The sequence below is a fragment of the Mixophyes fleayi genome, chromosome 1, assembly GCF_038048845.1.
Source record: "Mixophyes fleayi isolate aMixFle1 chromosome 1, aMixFle1.hap1, whole genome shotgun sequence".
Taxonomy (NCBI): domain Eukaryota; kingdom Metazoa; phylum Chordata; class Amphibia; order Anura; family Limnodynastidae; genus Mixophyes; species Mixophyes fleayi.
Genome location: NC_134402.1, coordinates 439,650,589 through 439,671,057, shown reverse-complemented (window position 1 = coordinate 439,671,057; position 20,469 = coordinate 439,650,589). Strand labels below are relative to the sequence as shown.

General features: G+C 40.5%; 1 protein-coding gene across 2 annotated transcripts in view; it reads left to right on the top strand.

The window, feature by feature from the left end:
- The window catches only part of WDR7 (WD repeat domain 7), a 275,561-nt gene that overhangs the window by 210,058 nt on the left and 45,034 nt on the right, over positions 1-20,469 (top strand). For both annotated transcript variants that reach the window (XM_075184972.1, XM_075184981.1), the window contains 3 exons: positions 8,473-8,590; positions 13,539-13,688; positions 14,725-14,807. In XM_075184972.1, coding sequence (XP_075041073.1) covers positions 8,473-8,590; positions 13,539-13,688; positions 14,725-14,807 — 351 coding nt within the window. The remainder of the gene's footprint in view (positions 1-8,472; positions 8,591-13,538; positions 13,689-14,724; positions 14,808-20,469) is intronic.

The window sequence follows — 20,469 nt, the reverse complement described above, 5'->3', positions numbered from 1 at the left end:
TAAAGTTACAGTGACTGATCTTCCACAGGAAAGTGAGAATTGTCCACCTGTTCTTTGCTTACAGTCATGGAAGAGACAAAATATTTGGGACTGGACCAAGGCATTCTGCCATCTGAGCCTTATATACAGAGCACACTTTGTTGCAATGAGCTGTTATTAAGGGGCTCATGTAGAGTTGGATGCATGTTTGCTCATTGCACATGCGCACAATATGAATCTGACACTTGCGCCTCTCTAAGGTCACAAAATCTGAACTGGGGAGGCTGTGCATGGATGAAGCACAGTAAGGGAGTTTTGTGCAACGTACATACAGTGTATAGGGGAAAGCAGACACTGATACACCATCATCAGCACAGACCTTGCAAGTGTGTTTAAATAAATAAATATATATATATATATATATATATATATATATATATATATATATATATACACACACACCAGTACTTGAGGACACAGAACTTTCTGTTCCTTCCATAAATGCAGTTACCAGCACTAAGCTATAACAGGCTGGTGCCACGTGAGTGTGGGGTAATAAATGTAGTACAATAGATATGAACATTTGTACATGGTGAACTACAGGTCTCAGCAATCCCTGCCAGCCTTAAAGTGCTCAGGTATGATAGCTGCCAGAACATGCTGGCATTTGTAGAACTATAAATGCCAACATTTCCTGGCATCCAGGGCCTGCTGGGACCACTGCATAGAAACCAATTTATTAGAAATAAATAATCCCCCCACACTCTTCACTAATTTTTTGCCCACCTAGTTCCAGGGTGTCCTCTTCCATACCGGTTGGTAATCCATATGTTGGAGAAAAAACAAACAACCCTAGACCGCGCTGAAGGCTTACTGCGCGAGGAGCTGCATTGAGAATCAGACGGCGTCTCACTTCTATTTATTACAGCGCTTTCCAACGCTGCTGCCAGAAGCACTGTGCTAGCCTGGCATCATAGTTAGCCTAGTCACAGAGCCACTATGTACAAAGTGCCCACAGAGCGGTCTGCAAGGGCACCCCACAGCCATTTTCCAGCCTGAATTCTTCTCTAATTCTAAAACAAGCCAATATTTCAGTACTACATTAACCAGAAGTGCACGCAGCCGGTCATCACGTGATTGAATCTGCCCCATATTTAGAGGTAGATTATCAAACCTTCTAAGAAGGAAAAGTGGAGATGTTGTCCGTAGCAACCAGATTCTAGCTGTCATTTATCTAGTACAGGCTAGAAAATAACAGCTGGAATCTGACTAGTTGCTATGGACAACAGCCCCACGTCTCCTTTGTAGGTTTGATGAATCTTCCTCTACACTTTAGAACTGATTAAACTGCACATTTAGAAGTGTTCAATTATGATTAAAGAACAATCAAAAAAGTGAAGTCTTAATGACTGATGGATGATTCTTATTGTTGGGTTAAATACATTGTAAAACAATGTGAACTGCTGACCTTAAGTGTAGTTAGGCTGAATTTGTAATGTTGGAGCAGTAATCATTCTGCTGTATGTATTCTGCCCCCTCTTACTTGAAATGTTATGTCCAATCATGATCATCACTAACTCGATTTGGTATGACTCAGGAACAGGCCATTCTCTGACACTGACATATAGGGGCGTATTCAATTGTTAGCGGTAACGCTGATAAACGAGCGCTCAAAAAATATTAGCGTTAATATGGTAATTACTCACGGAATTTCAGCTCGCTGCTCCCTGAGCTGCGAGCTGAAATTTCGCGCGTAAACTACCGCATTAACGCTTTTCGCGCGCAATATTACCGTATAAACTGTAATATTTTTTGAGCGCTCGTTTGTTAGCGTTAACACTAACAATTGAATACGCCCCAAAGACTGATAAACTTATCCCGGAAAGCTTTAACATTTACAAGGTATGGTTATTCTGAAACAACATATAAAGTTAGAATAATAATTCATAAATAACTTTATAAAACATTTTACTAGACAACAGACAAAAACTGACAAACCAACCATGCCCTATAAACTACTGCAAGATGCCACAACCGACTTCAAACGTAACAAGGAAACTACATTGAGAGTCTGTTAAGAAAGAGAAAGTATTATACGAATACAAGCCAATCTTCCCAAAGATGGTCACAGTCTATTGAGCTAAAGCATACGAACAAAAATAAAGTACAATTTATTTATTCTTTGGCGTGGTCTGACACATGATTTGCTCCCTGCAACGTAAAGCACCCATTGCTGTTCATTTTATATCACGATAAAATGTTCTCACAGGTGTGCTGTAACTGATTGATGTATATCTGATATAGTAGAATACTTCATTGTACAAGTATCTAAACCTAAATAAAAAGGGCAGACTTATGACAGGCCGTGGTGCTGACAGGGCCGTTTCTAGACCTGGCGCTACAAATTACAATGTAGCCCATCCATTTATACCAAGAGAGAAAAGGACAGACAAATAAAGAAATGTATGTATTCCAGACTCCGTATTATGACATATAGTAGCAAGACCATAGATTGTAAGTTCTTACCTCTCTGTCTGTATGTATTATCCACTATTGTTTTATTACTGTGCGTTCCCAATTGTAAAGCGCTACGGAATTCGCTGGCGCTATATAAATAAATTATGACGATGACCAATGATGGGCAACGTTCGCCCCCCAGCTCCTTCCTGCTCTATTGTCTGATGTGCTTGTTATAGCTTGTAACACTTGTTTAAAATGCTAAATTGTTACTACAGATAGGTGTGTCTTTATTTTATTAAATGTATTGTTTTACCTCATTGCTGCGATTAAGGGTGATGTGTGGCCCTTTTGAATGTTAGGGGCCTCATGAGGCCTCTAATGAGCTAGACAAACACCATTTTTTTTTTCCATTTGTTAATGTTTACTCTTTCCTGTCCTTTGAATTAATTTGCCATTCATAATAAAGTGATGTCATTGGGGCAGAAGGACAATTTGCCCCCTGCCACCTCTTATTTTTACGTGTGAGGGCTGCAGTTAGTGTACTCAGCAATGAGCATTCACAGGCTAGATATAAATATACAGTTAAGTGTTCTTATGATTTCAGCCTTTGGGTTTATGTGATGTGTGTGTTGATGTAGAATAAATCAATCACATTCTTTATTTATCCAAGGGAACACCTCTAAGCAACCTAATGGGACCTGCATTACACACGGCAAGTAACAGCACATTTATATACAGATAAATAAAAGATTTTTGGAAACGGGTGACTCAGGGACAAGTTATGCATTGATGCAAGAAGGATGGAGAGTGGGAAAACCAGGAGGATGTAATAAAATGCCTGTTAGATTATAACCAAGTGGATCCCAAACTTTTTCAGTTCAAGGCATCCTTAGGGTATTTTTTTTTTTCAAGGCACCCCTAAACCAAAATCATTGTCAAGTAGTCACCCACTTGCTTACCACTGGAACTGGCCTAGGCACCCCTGTGAGTTCGCCAAGGCACCCAGGGAGCCTAGGCACACAGTTTGGGAACCACTGTTATAACCAGTTCACTGTCGGTAACAAACAGGGGAAATACAACTGCAGGTTGTGAGAATTCCATAATATTATTCTCTTTATTATAGTATCCAACTTCAATAGAAAACAAATTGTGCCCATCAGTCCTGAACCCCTCTGCACGCCGGTTCTGCAGGTCAACAGGCGCCACAGCCTTCGCCTAGACGGGTAGTGACTTCGCCTTAATAGGGGGTTTAGGAAGACGGGTAACCTGAGCAGCATGTCGTAATAACACATTTCCCAAATTACTAATTATTATTAAAAGGTTTTAAATATTTGTCTGTGGATTTTTTTCGCCACCATGAAGCCCCTATTTTGAGTATTTGCCAAACTGCCCAGTAACATTTATTTTTCTACATAGCACATGTCATTATTCCCATCCGGTCTTAGTCTTTAAGGTTTTTAGGGATTATAAATTGAGCCGTATTGTAGAAGAATACGTCAAATTCAAAAGTTCAATATTGCATGACGGGAATTGCAGATCTCAAAGGTTCGTCAAGGCAGAATGTGTGATTGTTGGCACAGTGGTGTTTGCATGGGTTTATCCAGGGTGCTTTCGTTTCCTTCCACAGTCCATATGTATACTGGTAGGTCAATTGGCTTCTGACATAATTATCTCTATTGTGTTGGTCTCTGTGGCGAGGGATAGAGATTGTGAGCTCTACTGGGGGCAAGGAATGATTCGATGTTCTCTGTAAAACACCTTGTCTACATATTACATGTATAGACACAGCGTAACATAACTGGTGATAATAGTTAATAAAATAATGCATTGACCCAACAGAAATGTGTTCCTGTAAATGATTTAAAAATGTTAGCAACTATACAGTCGTTTCACAGACTACATGTCGCTTGCCTGCAACCTCATTGCATAATGTAACAAATGATGAGGACTCTTACTGCGGATCTTGGCAACCTTCAATATATAAATGGAAACTTGGGATCTGATTCATTAAGGATCTTAACTTGAGAAACTTCTTATTTCAGTCTCCTGGACAAAACCATGTTACAATGCAAGGGGTGCAAATTAGTATTCTGTTTTGCACATAAGTTAAATACTGACTGTTTTTTCATGTAGCACACAAATATCAACTTTAAATTTCAGTGTACAAATAAGCTGTCAAGTATTTGTGTGTTACATGAAAAAACAGTCAGTATTTAACTTATGTGCAAAACAGAATAATAATTTGCACCTCTTGCATTGTAACACGGTTTTGTCCAGGAGACTGAAATAAGAAGCTTCTCAAGTTAAGATCCTTAATGAATCAGGCCCTTGGTCTTCAGACTTTTCCAAAAGCAAAGTTTGGCAATTAATGTGGCAGAACATGGAGTAGTCCTTTGCTTGTTGTGTCCCAGTTGAAAGCTAACTTAAGAAAAGAAGGGAAATTTGGCTTTATTCTCCCCTTATGTATCAAAATAACTCTCTAAACACCTCTGCATTATATATTATCATGTGTCTAATAGTCTGTATTATATACAGTATTGAAGATTTCCTGGTGGGCCATTCATGCCTCTTTCCCATCTTGATATCATTGTTGTGTGAGGATATAGTACCATGTTAACATGTCTTAAGGTATTGGATAGTGCATAACGTCATCTCTGATGGTATTGGACCTTTAAGATCTTTTGCTTCTCTACTGAACTGTTATGTTATTATTATTATTATCGTTTATTTATTAGGCGCCACAAGGTTTCCGTAGCGCCGTACACAGTACAAACAATGGACCGTACAGGGAATAACAGTACAAAACAATAAACGAGTAGTACCATGACTTCAGAGGCTCCAGGCAAGGCAAATATATTGAAGTGGAGCAGAAGATAAGGTAGCGAGACAGGAGGGAGGAGGGCCCTGCTCATACAAGCTTACATCCTATAGGGAGGGTAGACAGACGGCAGGCACAAAGGGAGTCCCCTTGTGCTCCCCACTACTGAGGAGGAGCGAAGTGAAGAGAGTGAGGGTGGAGAGAGGGTTAGGTGGAAGGCTGGTAGGCTTTGCGGAAGAGATGAGTTTTAAGTGCCCGTTTGAAAGAGCACTGGTTAGGGGACAAACGGACGGAGCGTGGGAGGTCATTCCAGTGCAGGGGGGCAGCTCGGGAGAAGTCTTGAATTCTGGAATGGGATGAGGTGATCAGAGAGGAGGAGAGGCGACGGTCATTGGCCGATCGCAGGGACCGGGCGGGAGTGTGGATGGAGAGGAGATTGGAGATATAAGGGGCAGTGGAATGGGAGAGAGCCTTTTAGGTGAGGGTAAGAAGTTTGAAGAGGATTCTGTAAGGGAAGGGGAGCCAGTGGAATCTCATTGTAATAAGGGCCAGTGAGAGGCCCAGAACACACTCATGTCGCCAATGGTTTAAGCACCATCAATTAAGTCTGCCACAAACTCTTCTTATGTTTGGAATTGCATTTATAGGTAGGTCCTTCTCACCACATCCCGACCTTTCCACCATCTCGGAAACATGTTTTTCCCGAACCATATCATGCGGCTCAGATGAGGTCAGGATACAGGATTTTGTAATAAAAGAAGAACAAATTTCATACTTTGTCTATCAAAGACACAGGGTTTTACCAACATAGATGAGAAACATTTGGACAAAAATCCCGTCGCCCAATGCCAGAAGTCAAACTTTTTACTTGAGGTGATTCATAACTATATTATAAAAAGTGGGAGTGTTGGAAATATGAGTTCTTGAAGCATACTGACAGCCAAGCCCGCATCTATCTCCATAGTACAGTAATCCAGGCCTGAGTGAATGTATAGTACTGGAATTGTTTAGAGAAGTTTCAGTGTGCTATATTCTGATTTATGCATGTAGACAGCCCATTGCAAGGCATATACACAGCTGCTCCTACCATATAAATGCAGTCATTATCAGGACACAAGTATAGGACAAACTCAAATGATTTGCTGTGTAAGAGACACCTAAGACTCAGCTTACTTCCACATTGTCATGCCCATTGACCTAACATATTAACATAACTGTGTGTTAATACATTTTAGCATTTTAAAGTTTGCGAAAGCAAAATGGTAATAACTCTCAAGGAGATTCCTCTTTCTGTCGGCAGTTTCATGTGGGTATTGTAAGACATTTACCCTGGGACTGTTGTGAAGCCGGAGTAATTGTTAGGGATGCTGGTGAAATAGTTCTCCTAAACCTGCCTTTGTTTGCAGCTACAGCTTTGAGCATGTGAGGCAGCTGGTCCAGCTGCAGGAGGGGCTTAATCTCTGGCCACATGTTACCTCTCCGGGGTGATGTGAATGACTTAGCAAGAAGCCTGTTGCTTTTTAAACTGTCTTTTGCAGAACCAGCAGTAAGAGAGGGGGACCTGTTGACAGAAGCACATGCACAATTAAGCGGGCAGCTATTACCTTGTGCTTTTGTCTATAAGACAGTCTACATGGCACACTCCTCCGACATAGGATGCTGGGGATTCTGTCCTGTGCAGCCACAACATGAGGTCTAAATGAAGACTGTATCCAGTTTATTCAGGCTGCCAGGTCATTAGAGCAGGCCCGGACAACTTGTGGCTCTCCAAGTGTTGTGAAACTACAAGTCCCAGCATGGCCTGCCAGCTATCACCTGACTATTGGCTGGCAAAGTGTGCTGGGACTTGTAGTTTCACAACACCTGGAGAGCCACAAGTGGGCCAGATCTGTGTAAGAGGTTCGGATGTTAGTGGACAACTGTCAAGAAACTTAAAAAGTAGTTGAAGCTTTATTACAGCGAAATAATACTTTTGTTCAATTTGTCATTAATTCATATATCAAGAGGAAAGGTGATATTAATTGGATTCTCTGGTAATTGACAGAATGTCAGCACATGCACGCCGATCCTATGTACAAATAGGATGTTGGAGTCCAGCAACGACAATCCCTTTATCTAACATTACATTTTCCAATTATGGCTGAACATTTGAAAGTTGGTGATCTGCATAGTGTGCAGGTTAAGCTTTGGTGCAACAGTCACTGCAAAAAATTCTGCTCTATCTGCACGTGTAAGGGATTATATAGGGTAGGACGGTGGCGTAGTTGTTAGCACTTCTGCCTTACAGCACTGGAGTCATGGTTTCAATTCCCGACCATGGCCTTACCTGTGTGGAGTTTGTATGTTCTCCCCGTGTTTGTGTGGGTTTCCTCCCACACTCCAAAAACATACTGGTAGGTTAATTGGCTGTAACAAATTGACCCTAGTCTGTCTGTCTCTGTCTGTGCGTGTGTGTTAGGGAAATTAGACTGTAAGCTCCAATGGGGCAGGGACTGTTGTGAGTGAGTTCTCTGTACAGCGCTGCAGAATTAGTGGCGCTATATAAATAAATGGTGGTGATGATGATATCGGCTCCAGTCAGCAAAAGTTGACTCTTGTAAGTCAGTATACACTACCTACTTATCGCTTCGGAAGACGGGAATAAATCCATGGATGTTTTCAGTGCTTAGTTCAATTTTAATGCAAAATGACATAAATGACCTGTAAACCGTATTAGCAACTAAGGAGACATTTGCCTTCATTTGCTGAGAAGAGTCTTTTTTTACGCGGTGTAAAATCTGTATGTTTTGACATAAAATCATTGCAAGGAAACTTGGGCAGAGACAGGAAGTATTTTTATTAATCACATCCATCTGCCATTTAAAACTTTGATTGGAAACAATGTCCCCGCCGCTCTCTGGCTTTGTGATGTTCATTCAGTGCTGCGGCCGCATCATTTGTTAACAAGAGCCTTTTAACACTTTGAACGTATTCACATACTGTTTTCCATCTTCACGCTTAATTATTCGATTTTGTATTTGATGCAGGAACACCCTGACTTCTAATCACTGCTCATTGTTGGGAGTCCATTATATTCTAACTGTCTGAGTGATCCCATTGACCTTGAACTGACATTATAAGCTGTGTCTAATCTTTTCACTCTATATATTTCTAATGCCGGCTTTCTTTTTTTTTTTTTTTTTCCCCCTCTTCCTTTCTGCCTGATCCCTGTTTAGCATCACAATTGGGCTGCCCCTGAGTCCCGCAGCTGACTCCGCCCGCTCTGCACGGCACGCTCTGTCGCTCATTGCTACGGCCAGACCACCCGCCTTCATCACCACCATTGCTAAGGAGGTAAAAATCCTCTTCCCCCCCCCCCTATTTCTTCCTTCCTGAATGGTTAAATGTGTCTCTTATTCTCCAGCCTTGCTGGAAATATACCATGTGCTCCGTTTATTTTCACATTTCTCATACTGGTCTGTAAATTGGACATGCTCTATGAGGTTATGAGCCCCCTATTGTGAAATATATGGATATTACAAGTTATCGAGGACCCCCGTGGATATATAATATACAGGGCACAGAATCCTTATATTCCTAAGTAGGAGGTATATTTTTATGTACGAGTAGTAGTTTCTGTGAAGGAAATTAAGCAGTTTAGTAACTTATTGCCATTATGTTAAATTATGTTTTATTAGTTGACCTTATTAAAATTCTAATAAATATAGTATATTATATTATTTTGAATGAGAATACAATTGATGTCCCAAAGGCTTTCTATTTATTTGTGCTTATTTAAAAGGGGGTTTTGAACTGGGCCCAGTGTGGTGGTTATTCTTGTTAGGACAGCCCTTGGGTTTATTGTATAACTTGTGACTGTAGTAACAAAGATGGAGGAGTAAGCAATGAAGCAGAGAAGCTGTAAGTATTGTTCAAAACAGACCAGTCACCAGTTCTCTAGTATTATTTAATTGCTTTACTACAAAGTGCTCTAAAGCATTTTATCCAGGGCACATTAACCGGCTAAATATGAATTTATAGGTGTTTTTGGCTTGAACAAGATAACTTCTTGTTTTGTAGTACTTGTAAATGCATCTAAACACTTACCAAACGCATAAATGCATTGCAGTTTACATGCATTAAAAAAGAACATTCCAGTCTGTATGTATGTAGCCATAAGGAGTTATCACGCATAATACTCATTTTTTTGGGATAAAAATTACCCGTTTTGTTATGGATTATGTCTCCCAATTTTTTTTGCAAATGACTTTGGCCTTGGGTTTCTGCATAAGAGAAAAACACTGCCATCTACATTGCAACAGCCAAGAAAAGTGGTGTTATACATTTCTTAAAGTAGGACCAGATGACTGGCAGTAAGAAGTGTGTCCTAAAGTCAGATATTCTTTACTGCAATAACTTCTAATGCAAGTGTAAGACTTGTACATGAGGTTTATTGTAACAGAAGTTCTGGATTTAATGGATTTTCATCCCCAAATACACTATATTAATTTTAAAATAGAAAGTGACTATATGGGGGTCTACCCCAGATTTGAGGTTGTTCCAAACACAATGTAGGTATCTGTGTATATTTTTTTTTAAAACATAATTGACCTGAATTTAAATGAGCCTTAGAGAAAAACAAGCTATATGCCAATATATTGTAAATATCAGATTACTCATTCTCCAATATGTTTCCTAGTTAATCATATACTGCCCAGCTTGTGAGAACAGGGAGACTCTCAAACTAACATTAATAACCGGAGAGATCCGCTCATCAGCCGGTGACTTCTCTGTCTGGCGTTTCCTCGGAACATTACGGACAGTTAATTAGAGACAGCAGCTGTAATTATTGAAGGTTTTCTCAGTCTCTCGAGAGCGTTCTGTACCTTCAGCCCAGTTTACTATTCTTTATGACAAAATTGAAATTAAAGCCAATTGATCGCCCTATCATTCAGAGGGACAGCCAATAAGTCGATAGCACTCTAAAATGTATAAAGAAAGCTCTCTGCAGGGTAAAATAACAGTGATATATAAAGTACCTTCACAAAGTGGTAGTTAACCTAGAGAAGAGAGAAACTTCCTCCCTAGTGGCCGCTGGCAGTAGTGCCATTGTGTCGCCATGCTTGCAATATTGACGCGGTATGGCCTGTCTCTAGTAGATAAAATAGTTCTCTTCTCACTTTGTTCATATGTCTGGTTCTGTCATCTTACAGCCGGAGCGGAGGCACCTATGGGTTTATTGGAGTGGTTGGTGGGTGACTGAATGTGTCCTTTTCAGTAACGATAAGATTATGTCAGTGCACAGATTATCTAGCACTTACCCCTCCTGCTGTCCATCTGGGGCAGGTCGAGTAATGCAGTCCTATCTCTAGGCCTGAACCCCAATGGTGCATCACATACCCATTGCCAGAAGTGTTCACAGAATTGCGCCAAAATCTTTAAGATAAATAATCGTTTGAAACCACTATCATCTGCCTGATGACACCGCGGGGGAGCCAGAGATAGAGAGCTGCATACGCAGTTCGCATATGTTTACCCATAAATTAAAAGTAAGTTCACAGTTTTGTATGTATTTTTTGGTTAATTGCAAATTTAAGCAAAATAGGAGTTTGTAAAATAACTTATGACCTCCATATGAATTGCACACAGAATGTAACTCTGAAATTACCTTCCACCCAATGGTACATAACTAGGATAATGATGTGGAGCTTGTCTCTTATATGATGCATAATTTGGTTATAATATACAACTGATGTTAATATGCATTGTGTGTGTATAGTGATTTCTGATTCATTATGAAAATGAGTCTATCTTAGAGACAATACACCTTACTTTAAATTACTATGGATCATAGAAGGGACCTCAGTGATCGTTGACCTTTATAAAACCACCCAGGCTTCTGCCTTTATATCAGTGACAGTCAACCTGTAGCATGTTCAGGGGCCACATGGGGGGCCCTCTAACCTTCAGCCGGGGCGCACATTACCCCTAATCTCAGTAATAAGATAAAACAATACATTTAATCAAAGAATGAGACCCCGATCTGTAATAATATATCAGTAGCATTTTATACAAGTGTTACAGCTATAACAAACACATCTGGTAATACAGCAGGAAGGAGCTGGGGGCTGCACAGGGGAGCAGGATTTTTGGAGAGGGTTCCCCACGCCACACCTCCAAGCCTAGCATTGCGTGTACAGTCTAGGCCTCTGCCCCAACCAGCCCCACTGTTAAATCAATAGTACCCATGATTAATGATCAGGCCTCCCTCTCTGCAAGCTGCCCCAACATTTAAATCAATAGCATAAACATTTAATAAATATATAACTATCCCCCCCCCCCCAATAGCCCCATCATTAATCAGTATTACCATTTAATAAATGGCCTTCTCCCCAAACGCAGCTCCACGTTCAATAATAGCCCCCACATCACACCCAAGTGAATGTATAACTTGCACCCACCATTTAATTATTAGTCGTCACCCTCAACATTACCCCCTACGTGCGCACTTGCTACAGGTGAAGGCTCAGAGGGCCACTTGTTGCACATTACTATTTTATATGGTCACGGAACTGTTTGGTGACTCCTAGATCCCTATAACCTACAGGAGAAGGTGCACAGTATCATGTTAGTCCATAAAGATCTATATATCTGTACGTTGTCATAGTCCAGTGTGCCAACAGTGCAAGTCTCTATTCCTCTTCAGTGCACTATAATGCTCAACTTGCTCTTTATCTTACACTTATTCTTTTACTTTCTGTTCTTTTTCTGATAACTTACTCTTTCTATTAATAATTGCTGATACTTGATTGTCACTGCAGATTTATCACACTCTTCCAGTTTCTGGCTTGTGTACTTGGCTGTAGCTGCCAACATATTAATATAACTTCCAGGGATACTGGATATATTTGATAGTAAGTCATGCCTGCTGCTGTCTCAGAGGATATTGATGCACCACAATCCCTACTATGATACGTTTACTGACCTGGATTATAATTATTATTTGGCAATTCAATGCTATTATCAGTAAATAGCAACATTTAAATCTCATCAAGAAAAGTAAGGAGAGAATTGGCAATTCTATACAGAATAAGAGAAATTGTACTGTGCATAAAGTACCTAGTGAAAAATAGGGACAGATATTAAAACTTGGAACTGTCCGTGGAAAGGAGGGTATGCCTGCCTACTCTCCCATAATGTCCAGGTGGCTCCTGAATTTTGAGAAGTCCTATTGGATGATCTGGCACACTCCCAACGGGGCTTAATGATGCAAATGTGTAATCAGGCCCCTCCCCCGTGCAGTGTCATTAATCGCTGCATTACATAGTCGGGAGGGAGGGGCATCACCATCTGGAGGATAGGCAAAAAAAAGTATGAAGCAAAGACAACTATGTTTCATAATAGTATTAAGCTAAAATGAATGGGGTAACATAGTAACATAGGTGATGAGGTTGAAAAAAGACACCAGTCCATCAAGTTCAACCTATTTTGGATCTCCTGCGATCCCTCACTTATTTTGAAATTTATCCAGAGTAAGAAAACACCAATCTGTTTCAATTGTGAAAATCCTCCCAGACCCAATATTGCAGTCCTATATTTACCCTATATCCACTACTACCCTTCATTTTAATTAACAGTCGTATCCCTGGATACACTTTTTCGCTAAACATTTGTCTAACCCTTTCTTAAACATATCTATTGAATCTGCCATCACAACCTTCCCTGGCAATGAATTCCATCTCTTGACTGCCCTTACTGTAAAGAACCCCTTCCTTTGCTGGTTGTGAAATTTCCTCTCCTCTAACCTTAGGGGGTGACCGCGTGTCCTGTGTACAGTCCTTGGGGTAAAAAGTTCCCATGAAAGTTCGATATTGACCCTTAATGTATTTTTATATAGTAATCATATCTCCCCTTAGACACCATTCTAAAGTAAACATGCCTAAACTGGCTAACCTTTCCTCATAACTTAATGACTCCATACCCTTTTCAATTTTGTCGCCCTTCTCTGAACCCTTTCTAGTTCCAAATTATCTTTTTTTATAGAGTGGTGCTCAGAACTGTACTTATATTCAAGATGAGGTCTTACCAACGATTTATACAGTGGCAAAATTACGCTGTTTAACCTTGCATGTATGCCCCTTTTTATACATGCCAATAGTTTATTTGGGTACATTTATGAAAACTGATACACATGTAATGGTGTGTAAACAGTTATAACTCTCATAATATTAGATTATACAAAGTCTCAAGATGTTATAATTGTTTATTTTATCATTATTATTTCTTTTTTCTCTCTTTCTAGGTCCACAGACATACCGCTTTGGCTGCGAATACGCAGTCTCAGCAGAATATCCACACTACTGCCTTGGCTCGGGCAAAAGGAGAAATACTGCGAGTTATAGAAATACTTATCGAGAAAATGCCATCCGACGTTGTGGATCTCTTGGTGGAGGTATAGTGTTTATGAAAAATAACTCTCCTAGATTATGACTGGAACAAGTTGAGTATTGAGAAGCAGAGAGGGTATTTATAAGGAAAACACATAGAGAAGAAAGTCATAACGTAAACAACCAATTAGCAGATGGGTTGAGGAACTGCAGAATCTTTGTGTAGTTGATTAGTTGTAAATAGCGGGGAGTTGTACTAATCACAATAAAGGTAAATCCGGAATCCTTTACGAAAACAAGTATCTTGTCCGTGGGAACATAACTGGTTCACCCTTATCTGTGGATCACTATTCAGTAAATCCAGTACCGTACAGGCCATTTTTGTGTAAACTATATTCTCCCCAGAAGAAAATCTACATTTCACCGCCTGTCGACGCATAACTCCATTGAAAGTAATGGTCTTCTCCTGCTGCGTTATATTTAAGAAATGTTTTCGGCATAATCCAAATACTAATCCAAATCCAAACTTGTTTACCATAAACAAAATTACATCCAAAAGAATGGTGCTTCACTGCCGAATCCTTAATGTGAAGAGGTGAGAGTCTTTAGTGACTAGTGTGCAGTAATATGAGTGTTAGAAATGCTTATTACTTACAGGATTCACACAAGAAAAGCATGACCAGTGAGACTGGTATGAAACAAAATAGCTCAATCTGAAGGGTAGTAGCTTATTGTACCTTTTTGAGCCCTCCCAGCAGCTGTCTAAGTATTGGCTATAAAACTGCTCTTTAACACAGGGCTGCAGTGGAACTGATAATTGTATATGTGCATTATTGCTATAGCTATCTTTTCCTGTTACATAGTAATACCATGCTATGTTTTTTTTCCCCCTTAAGTAGAATTAGAGATGTGTTTATTGCATCATCTTACTGAACACACATGAACTGTCACATAAAATTACAAGTAGTCTTTGGTCCAGTTAATCAACATATTCAAAAAAGTTCTATGACTTCATTGACTATTTCCTAATTACCCAGTGTTATTTTTATTGTAGCTTTATGTGTGTTTCATCATTTTGTCTTGTGTTGTTTTATCTTAAAGGTAATGGACATTATAATGTACTGCCTAGAAGGATCTTTGCTGAAGAAGAAGGGTCTACAAGAGTGCTTTCCCTCTGTGTGTCGGTAGGTTTGCTGAAATCTCACTCTAAACAGTTTATTACTGCAATATCTTGTTAAAGCAGCTTATATGATGGTTGTGTATAAATACAACATAACTATATCTCCTAACTATACCCATCCTTGAAACGGGACACGCGGTGAAAGAGGAGCGGCCATGTCACAATGGGGCGTGGCCATGTTGCAGTGGTTAGTCGGGCGCACCCCCTGGAGCGTGCTTAGTGTTTCTTAGAGTAAGGCTGCCCTTTACACCTACCTTCCACATTCATTGCCACGCACACCAGTGGCCGGGACATATCTTCCAACTCTCCTGTCCACAGCTGGGACAGAGTCTTCAAATCGGGAATATCCCACCTAAATTAGGGCAGCTTTGAGGTATGATTTAACTATTATAAAGGTTTTTTTTTTATAACAATAATAATACCGCTATCCCAGGAGCTTATTATGCACCATATATTAGATTCCAGGATACAGCTGAAATCTGGTATCACAGATAATCTCCTATGAAATCTTTATTCCCAGCCATTAACTTAGAAGAAAACACCTAGCATGATCTTGTTATGCAGTAATGCTTCTGCATAAAGAGGGCCGTCCTCTAATGTCACACTCTAATTTGTTTGTTTGGTTTTTCGTCATCAAGTATGGCCATACTTGATGACGAAAAACAAATGTGGTTCCCAGTAATGATCCTCAATAACGATCATATGGAAATGTTGGTTAACGTGGTCATACGATGACCAATATAGGCCTGTGTTTGTAGTCGTCGCCTGAGATAACTAACAGGCGCCAGTGACGGAGGAAGTGTCCTGTTTGGCCTAAGTGCCAAATAGCCGGATCTTGTTTATTTTGGCTGCTTGCGTGTGGCCGGACCACTGTGTGTGATCATCTTTAGGCCACATTATTGTTAGCATCGTGTTTGAAGAGCCTTCTCTTTAGCATGTGAATTTCATCACTGCTTAAGTTTACTCCTTTGGTATATTCTCAAGCTGCATCTCTCCAGCTTATGTGGAACTACAAGTCTCAGCAAGCCATGCCAGGAAAATGCCATAGTTACAATTTCCTCAGCCATTCTGTTACAGCCAAACACAGAATTTATCTTGTACAGAGAGTATTTGGGTAACATCCTATTTAATGAGCTGTCGCTACATAATGTCAGGGTCCCCGAGCTCAGCCGTAAACAAAGGAATACATATGGAAACAAATATAATCCACATCTTTCACCTGGAGAGAGCTGTGTGCGGAACTGCTTGTTCAACAAAATCCTTTTGTCACAGATAATTGAAAACTAAACTTTTATTACCTTGCATCTTAATTACCTAGTCCTTTAAATAGGGCTCAGAGATGAAATTCAACTTGTAAAATGTGAGTTATTTGCTGTCCAGCTCCCTATTAAATCTACTTGTTAATATCATTGAGCTTTAACAAGTGAATCGTAAGCAAATTATTTCTTCTGTCCTGGACCCATTGTTCAAGGAGAGAGCGAGCTGGCAGCACAAGAATGAATGTGCAAGGCGTGCGTTTCCTCTTGTATTGCCTTTACCAGCGTCTCGTCTAACATAGCTAATGATTGTGCGGATATGTGCTACCACTATGTGATGGATGATAATATATTATATATATACATTCCTGATAATCGATCACATAGCAGCCACAACATTAAAACCAATGACAAGTGAAGTGAATATCTCGTTGCAATGGCACCTGTCAAGCTGTGTGGATATATCAAACAACAAGCATAAGGATCTGAGCGGCTTTGGCAAGGGTCAAATTGTGATTGCTAGACAACTGGGTCAGAGCATCTCCATAACGGCAGGTCTTGTGGGGTGTTCCAGGTATGCAGTGGTTAGTACCTACCAAGTGGTCTAAGGAAGGACACCAGTGATCTGGCGACAAGGTCATTGGCGCCCAAGGCTCATTGATGCACATGGGGAGCGAAGGCTAGCCCATCTGGTTAATAGTCGCTATGATAGAAAGGTGTCAGAACACACAGTGCATCGCAGTTTGCTGCATATGGGGCTGCATAGGCGCAAGCCGATCGGAGAGTCCATACTGATCCTTGTCCACCACCAAGACGCCTACAATGGGCACATGTGTGCCCGAACTGGACAATGGAGCAATGAAGGTGGCACATTTTCTTTTACATCATGTGGACGGCTGGGCGCGTGTGCGTCATTTACCTGGGGAAGAGATGGCACCAGGATGCACTATGGGAAGACGGCAAGCCGACGAAAGTAGTGTGGTGCTCTGGGGAATGTACTGCTGGGAATCCTTGGGTCCTGGCATTCATGTGGATGTTACTTTGACACCTACCACCTACCTAAACATTGTTGCAGACCTAGTAGATCCCTTCATGGCAACTATTCCCCGATGGCAGTGGCCTCTTTCGACAGTATAATGCGCCCTGCCATACTGCAGACATTGTTCAGAAAGGGTTTGAGGAACATGGCAAAGAGATCAAGGTGTTGACTTGGCCTCCAAATTCCCCAGTTCTCAATCAGATTGAGCATCTGTGGGATCAGCTGGAAAAACAAGTTCAAGCCATAGAGGCCCCACCTCACAACTTACAGGACTTGAAGGATCTGCTGCTAACGTCTTGGTGCCAGATCCCACAGGACACCTTCAGTGGTCTTGTGGAGTCCATGCCTCGACGCGTCAGAGCTGTTTTGGTGACGCGAGGGGGACCTACACAATATTAGGCGGGTGGTTTTAATGTTGTGGCTGATCGTGTATATTAATGAATAGAAAGTGCTTTAATTATGATTGTTCAATCTCGTTCATGCAATACAATTGTTGTCTAGTACTTGAGACAGATCCAAATTTTCGAACTGTGAAAATCATATTTCAAAACTAAATTTTTGAGGAAGATCTTCTGATCAGTTTATTTTTTGTGCTACATCCGTATCTAAAATAAGATCTCATTGAATATAATCACATTGCCAGAAAAGGTCATGATGTATGTGGGCAACTTTACAGCGTCACAACTTAAATTGTGTGGATTGTAAAATAATATTACTTTTAGTTTTTCACCGACTATTTTCAAGCCCTAAGTTGCTTCACACTTACTGCATCAGGTGACAATGACATTGCTATTACTGTGTATCAGAAAAGTCAGAGTCAACACAATCTGCAGTCATCACCCGCTGTAACTGTGTCTTCATTTTATCAGGGGGGTAGGAAACACATTTTCCTCTGATTCCTGTACATCAGGACAGATGTGATACCCCATTGGGTGATGTTATTATTATTGATTTGACCATTACCAGCATCTTCCTGCAGCTCTGTACAGAGTAAGCAATACACACGGAGTATTATAACAATTCCAAGGCTTGTTGACACAATTGGACACCGAGGTGCGGACAATCTAAAAAGGAAAAGGAGATTCAAGCAAAGCATGTAAAACAAAAATGGGATGTGGCACAGGAAACTGTGGTTGGCAGGTAACTGTTGGTTAACATGATTTACTGATTGGTCAGATTATGTACTTCACTGAAGAGATGAGTTTTCGGAAGGAGTTTTTGCAGGTCAGGTAACTGGAGGAAGGAAGTTCCAAAGGATCAGTGCAGCACAAGAGAAGTGCTGAGTGAGAATAGTCTCTGATGACTCTTAAATGCATATGAAGTATCAGCTCTTAGTAGCATCGGTTTACTTGCAGTGATCTTTGACGGAAGTTTGTTTTCTTAGCTTATAATATGTAACGCTAATTGAAAGATCACAATGCACACAATATATTGTGAACAACAGATACCGATGGGTTTGAAAAGTGGAGATGTTGCTTATAGCAACCAATCAGATTCTAGCTGTCGTTTTGTAGAATCTCCTAAATAAATTATAGCTAGAACCTGATTGGTTTTTCAAACCCGCTGGAAAACTCTCAGCTTGATACATTTACCCCCAGAAGTACGTATTGCATCAGGTTTTTTTTTTGTATAGTAGTTGTGGACAAAATTATATAGAATTTAGAAGCCAGTCTGTGAAATCTAGACGTCGGAGAAGAAGTAATGAATCCCAAATGACGCAATCAGTCATTTCTTACAGCATATTGGCTACCGGGCTCCTGGGATTTGTCCAGCTCTCTAGTTATGGACGCAGGTGAAAGTGTTACATTATACTGGATAAGACGTCTTGTACACCTAGTCAGCATTGTGTAGGCAGGAGTAATAATCGGTACAGTTAGAGGAGTTCTGGGCCACAACATTTTTCAGAACCCGCCACCGTCCATCCATAGTGTAGGGTACCATGTGTGCATTCAAACTGATCCTATCCAGGGTCAATCCCTACTTCCATAAATGTCTAAAGCTCAAAGGTTCAAATCCACCAGAATAGACTTAAAGGGGTAGATTCACTAAAGCTTCTACAAAGAAAAAGTGGAGGTGTTGCCCCTAGCAACCAGATTCAGATACTAGCTATCATTTTCTTGTCAGCACTAGATATATAACAGCTTGGATCTGATTGGTTGCTATGAGCAACACCTCCACTTTTTCCTTTTTAGAAGCGTTCGTAAATCTACCCCAAACTGTTTGTGTCACCTACACACAGGAGGCAGCCACTGGGGTCTGCTCTAATATTCATCTTAAGTAATCACTAAAAACTATCTCCTAGTGTCAGGTTATTCCTCTAGTGTCCATTAAACAGTCAGTGCCTTCACCCACCCTTGTAAAGAAAAACACATGTGAGGTTCAGGCCATTTTCATAAAACACAGTATCATGTGCACTGATTAACCAAAAATGAAGAGGGATTCTTTTGTCTTTTTTTTTTTTTTTTTGTAGTGTGTGGCCAAATAAGGGATCACTTTGTTGCAGTTAACATATAGCGCAGTACCAAAGAGCCGGTTAAATACAGAAGCAGATATTTGTAAGTTTGAGTTGTCTAAAACTTCTTGGTGCAGCAGAATTCTGAGGATTAATGGTTTGTGTTGATGTGGCAATATCCTGCTGCACATAATATAAATATGTAAGGATCTGAGCACCAATCTCTTTCATATTTATAGTTCCTTGAGAATTGATGGGGCGAATGTTCATGAATATTGGTTCACTCACAAAACAACTCCCTCCGCTGTACGACAAGTGCCTGAATAAAAGCCGAAATCAAAATAACTTCCATTATAAACTTAGTCTGTTAACAACACAAAGCTTCCAAACTCCATAATCTGCGGAAATCCATTCATAACCATTGACGAGTGCTGACGAGACTTCATTTGCCTGTGAGATTGACCGGCCAAGTGTGTTAACCCCCCAAGGAAACCAAAGACAAATTGCAGGATGTTTTCCTCATTGGCCGCTGCCTGTAAAGAATGAGATCTATCAAATGCTTGGCGAGGTTTATTCCTGGAGAAATGAGATTTTCAGCAGCTGTTCTGCTCCTCGGGCAAACGTCATTCCTGTACGGTCTAGATACCTTTCATCTGCCTAACATGTTCAACCCAGAAGAATAGAGGCTTTCACCTTACCGCCTCCTGACATTAACATTTTCTGTTGTGTCATTTCCAGGCCTATTAGAACGTATCCATTCATAAGACTGCTAGGCCCAACATTAATATAAACAAGTCTCTTTCAGTGCCTTCATCCTGCGTGTTTAGTGAAAGGATAACAAATCGTAAAATGCAGCTTGTCGTATACAAAAGAGAAAGTGATAAAACTTGCCCATGTATATGGAAAAGTTCTCTTACCT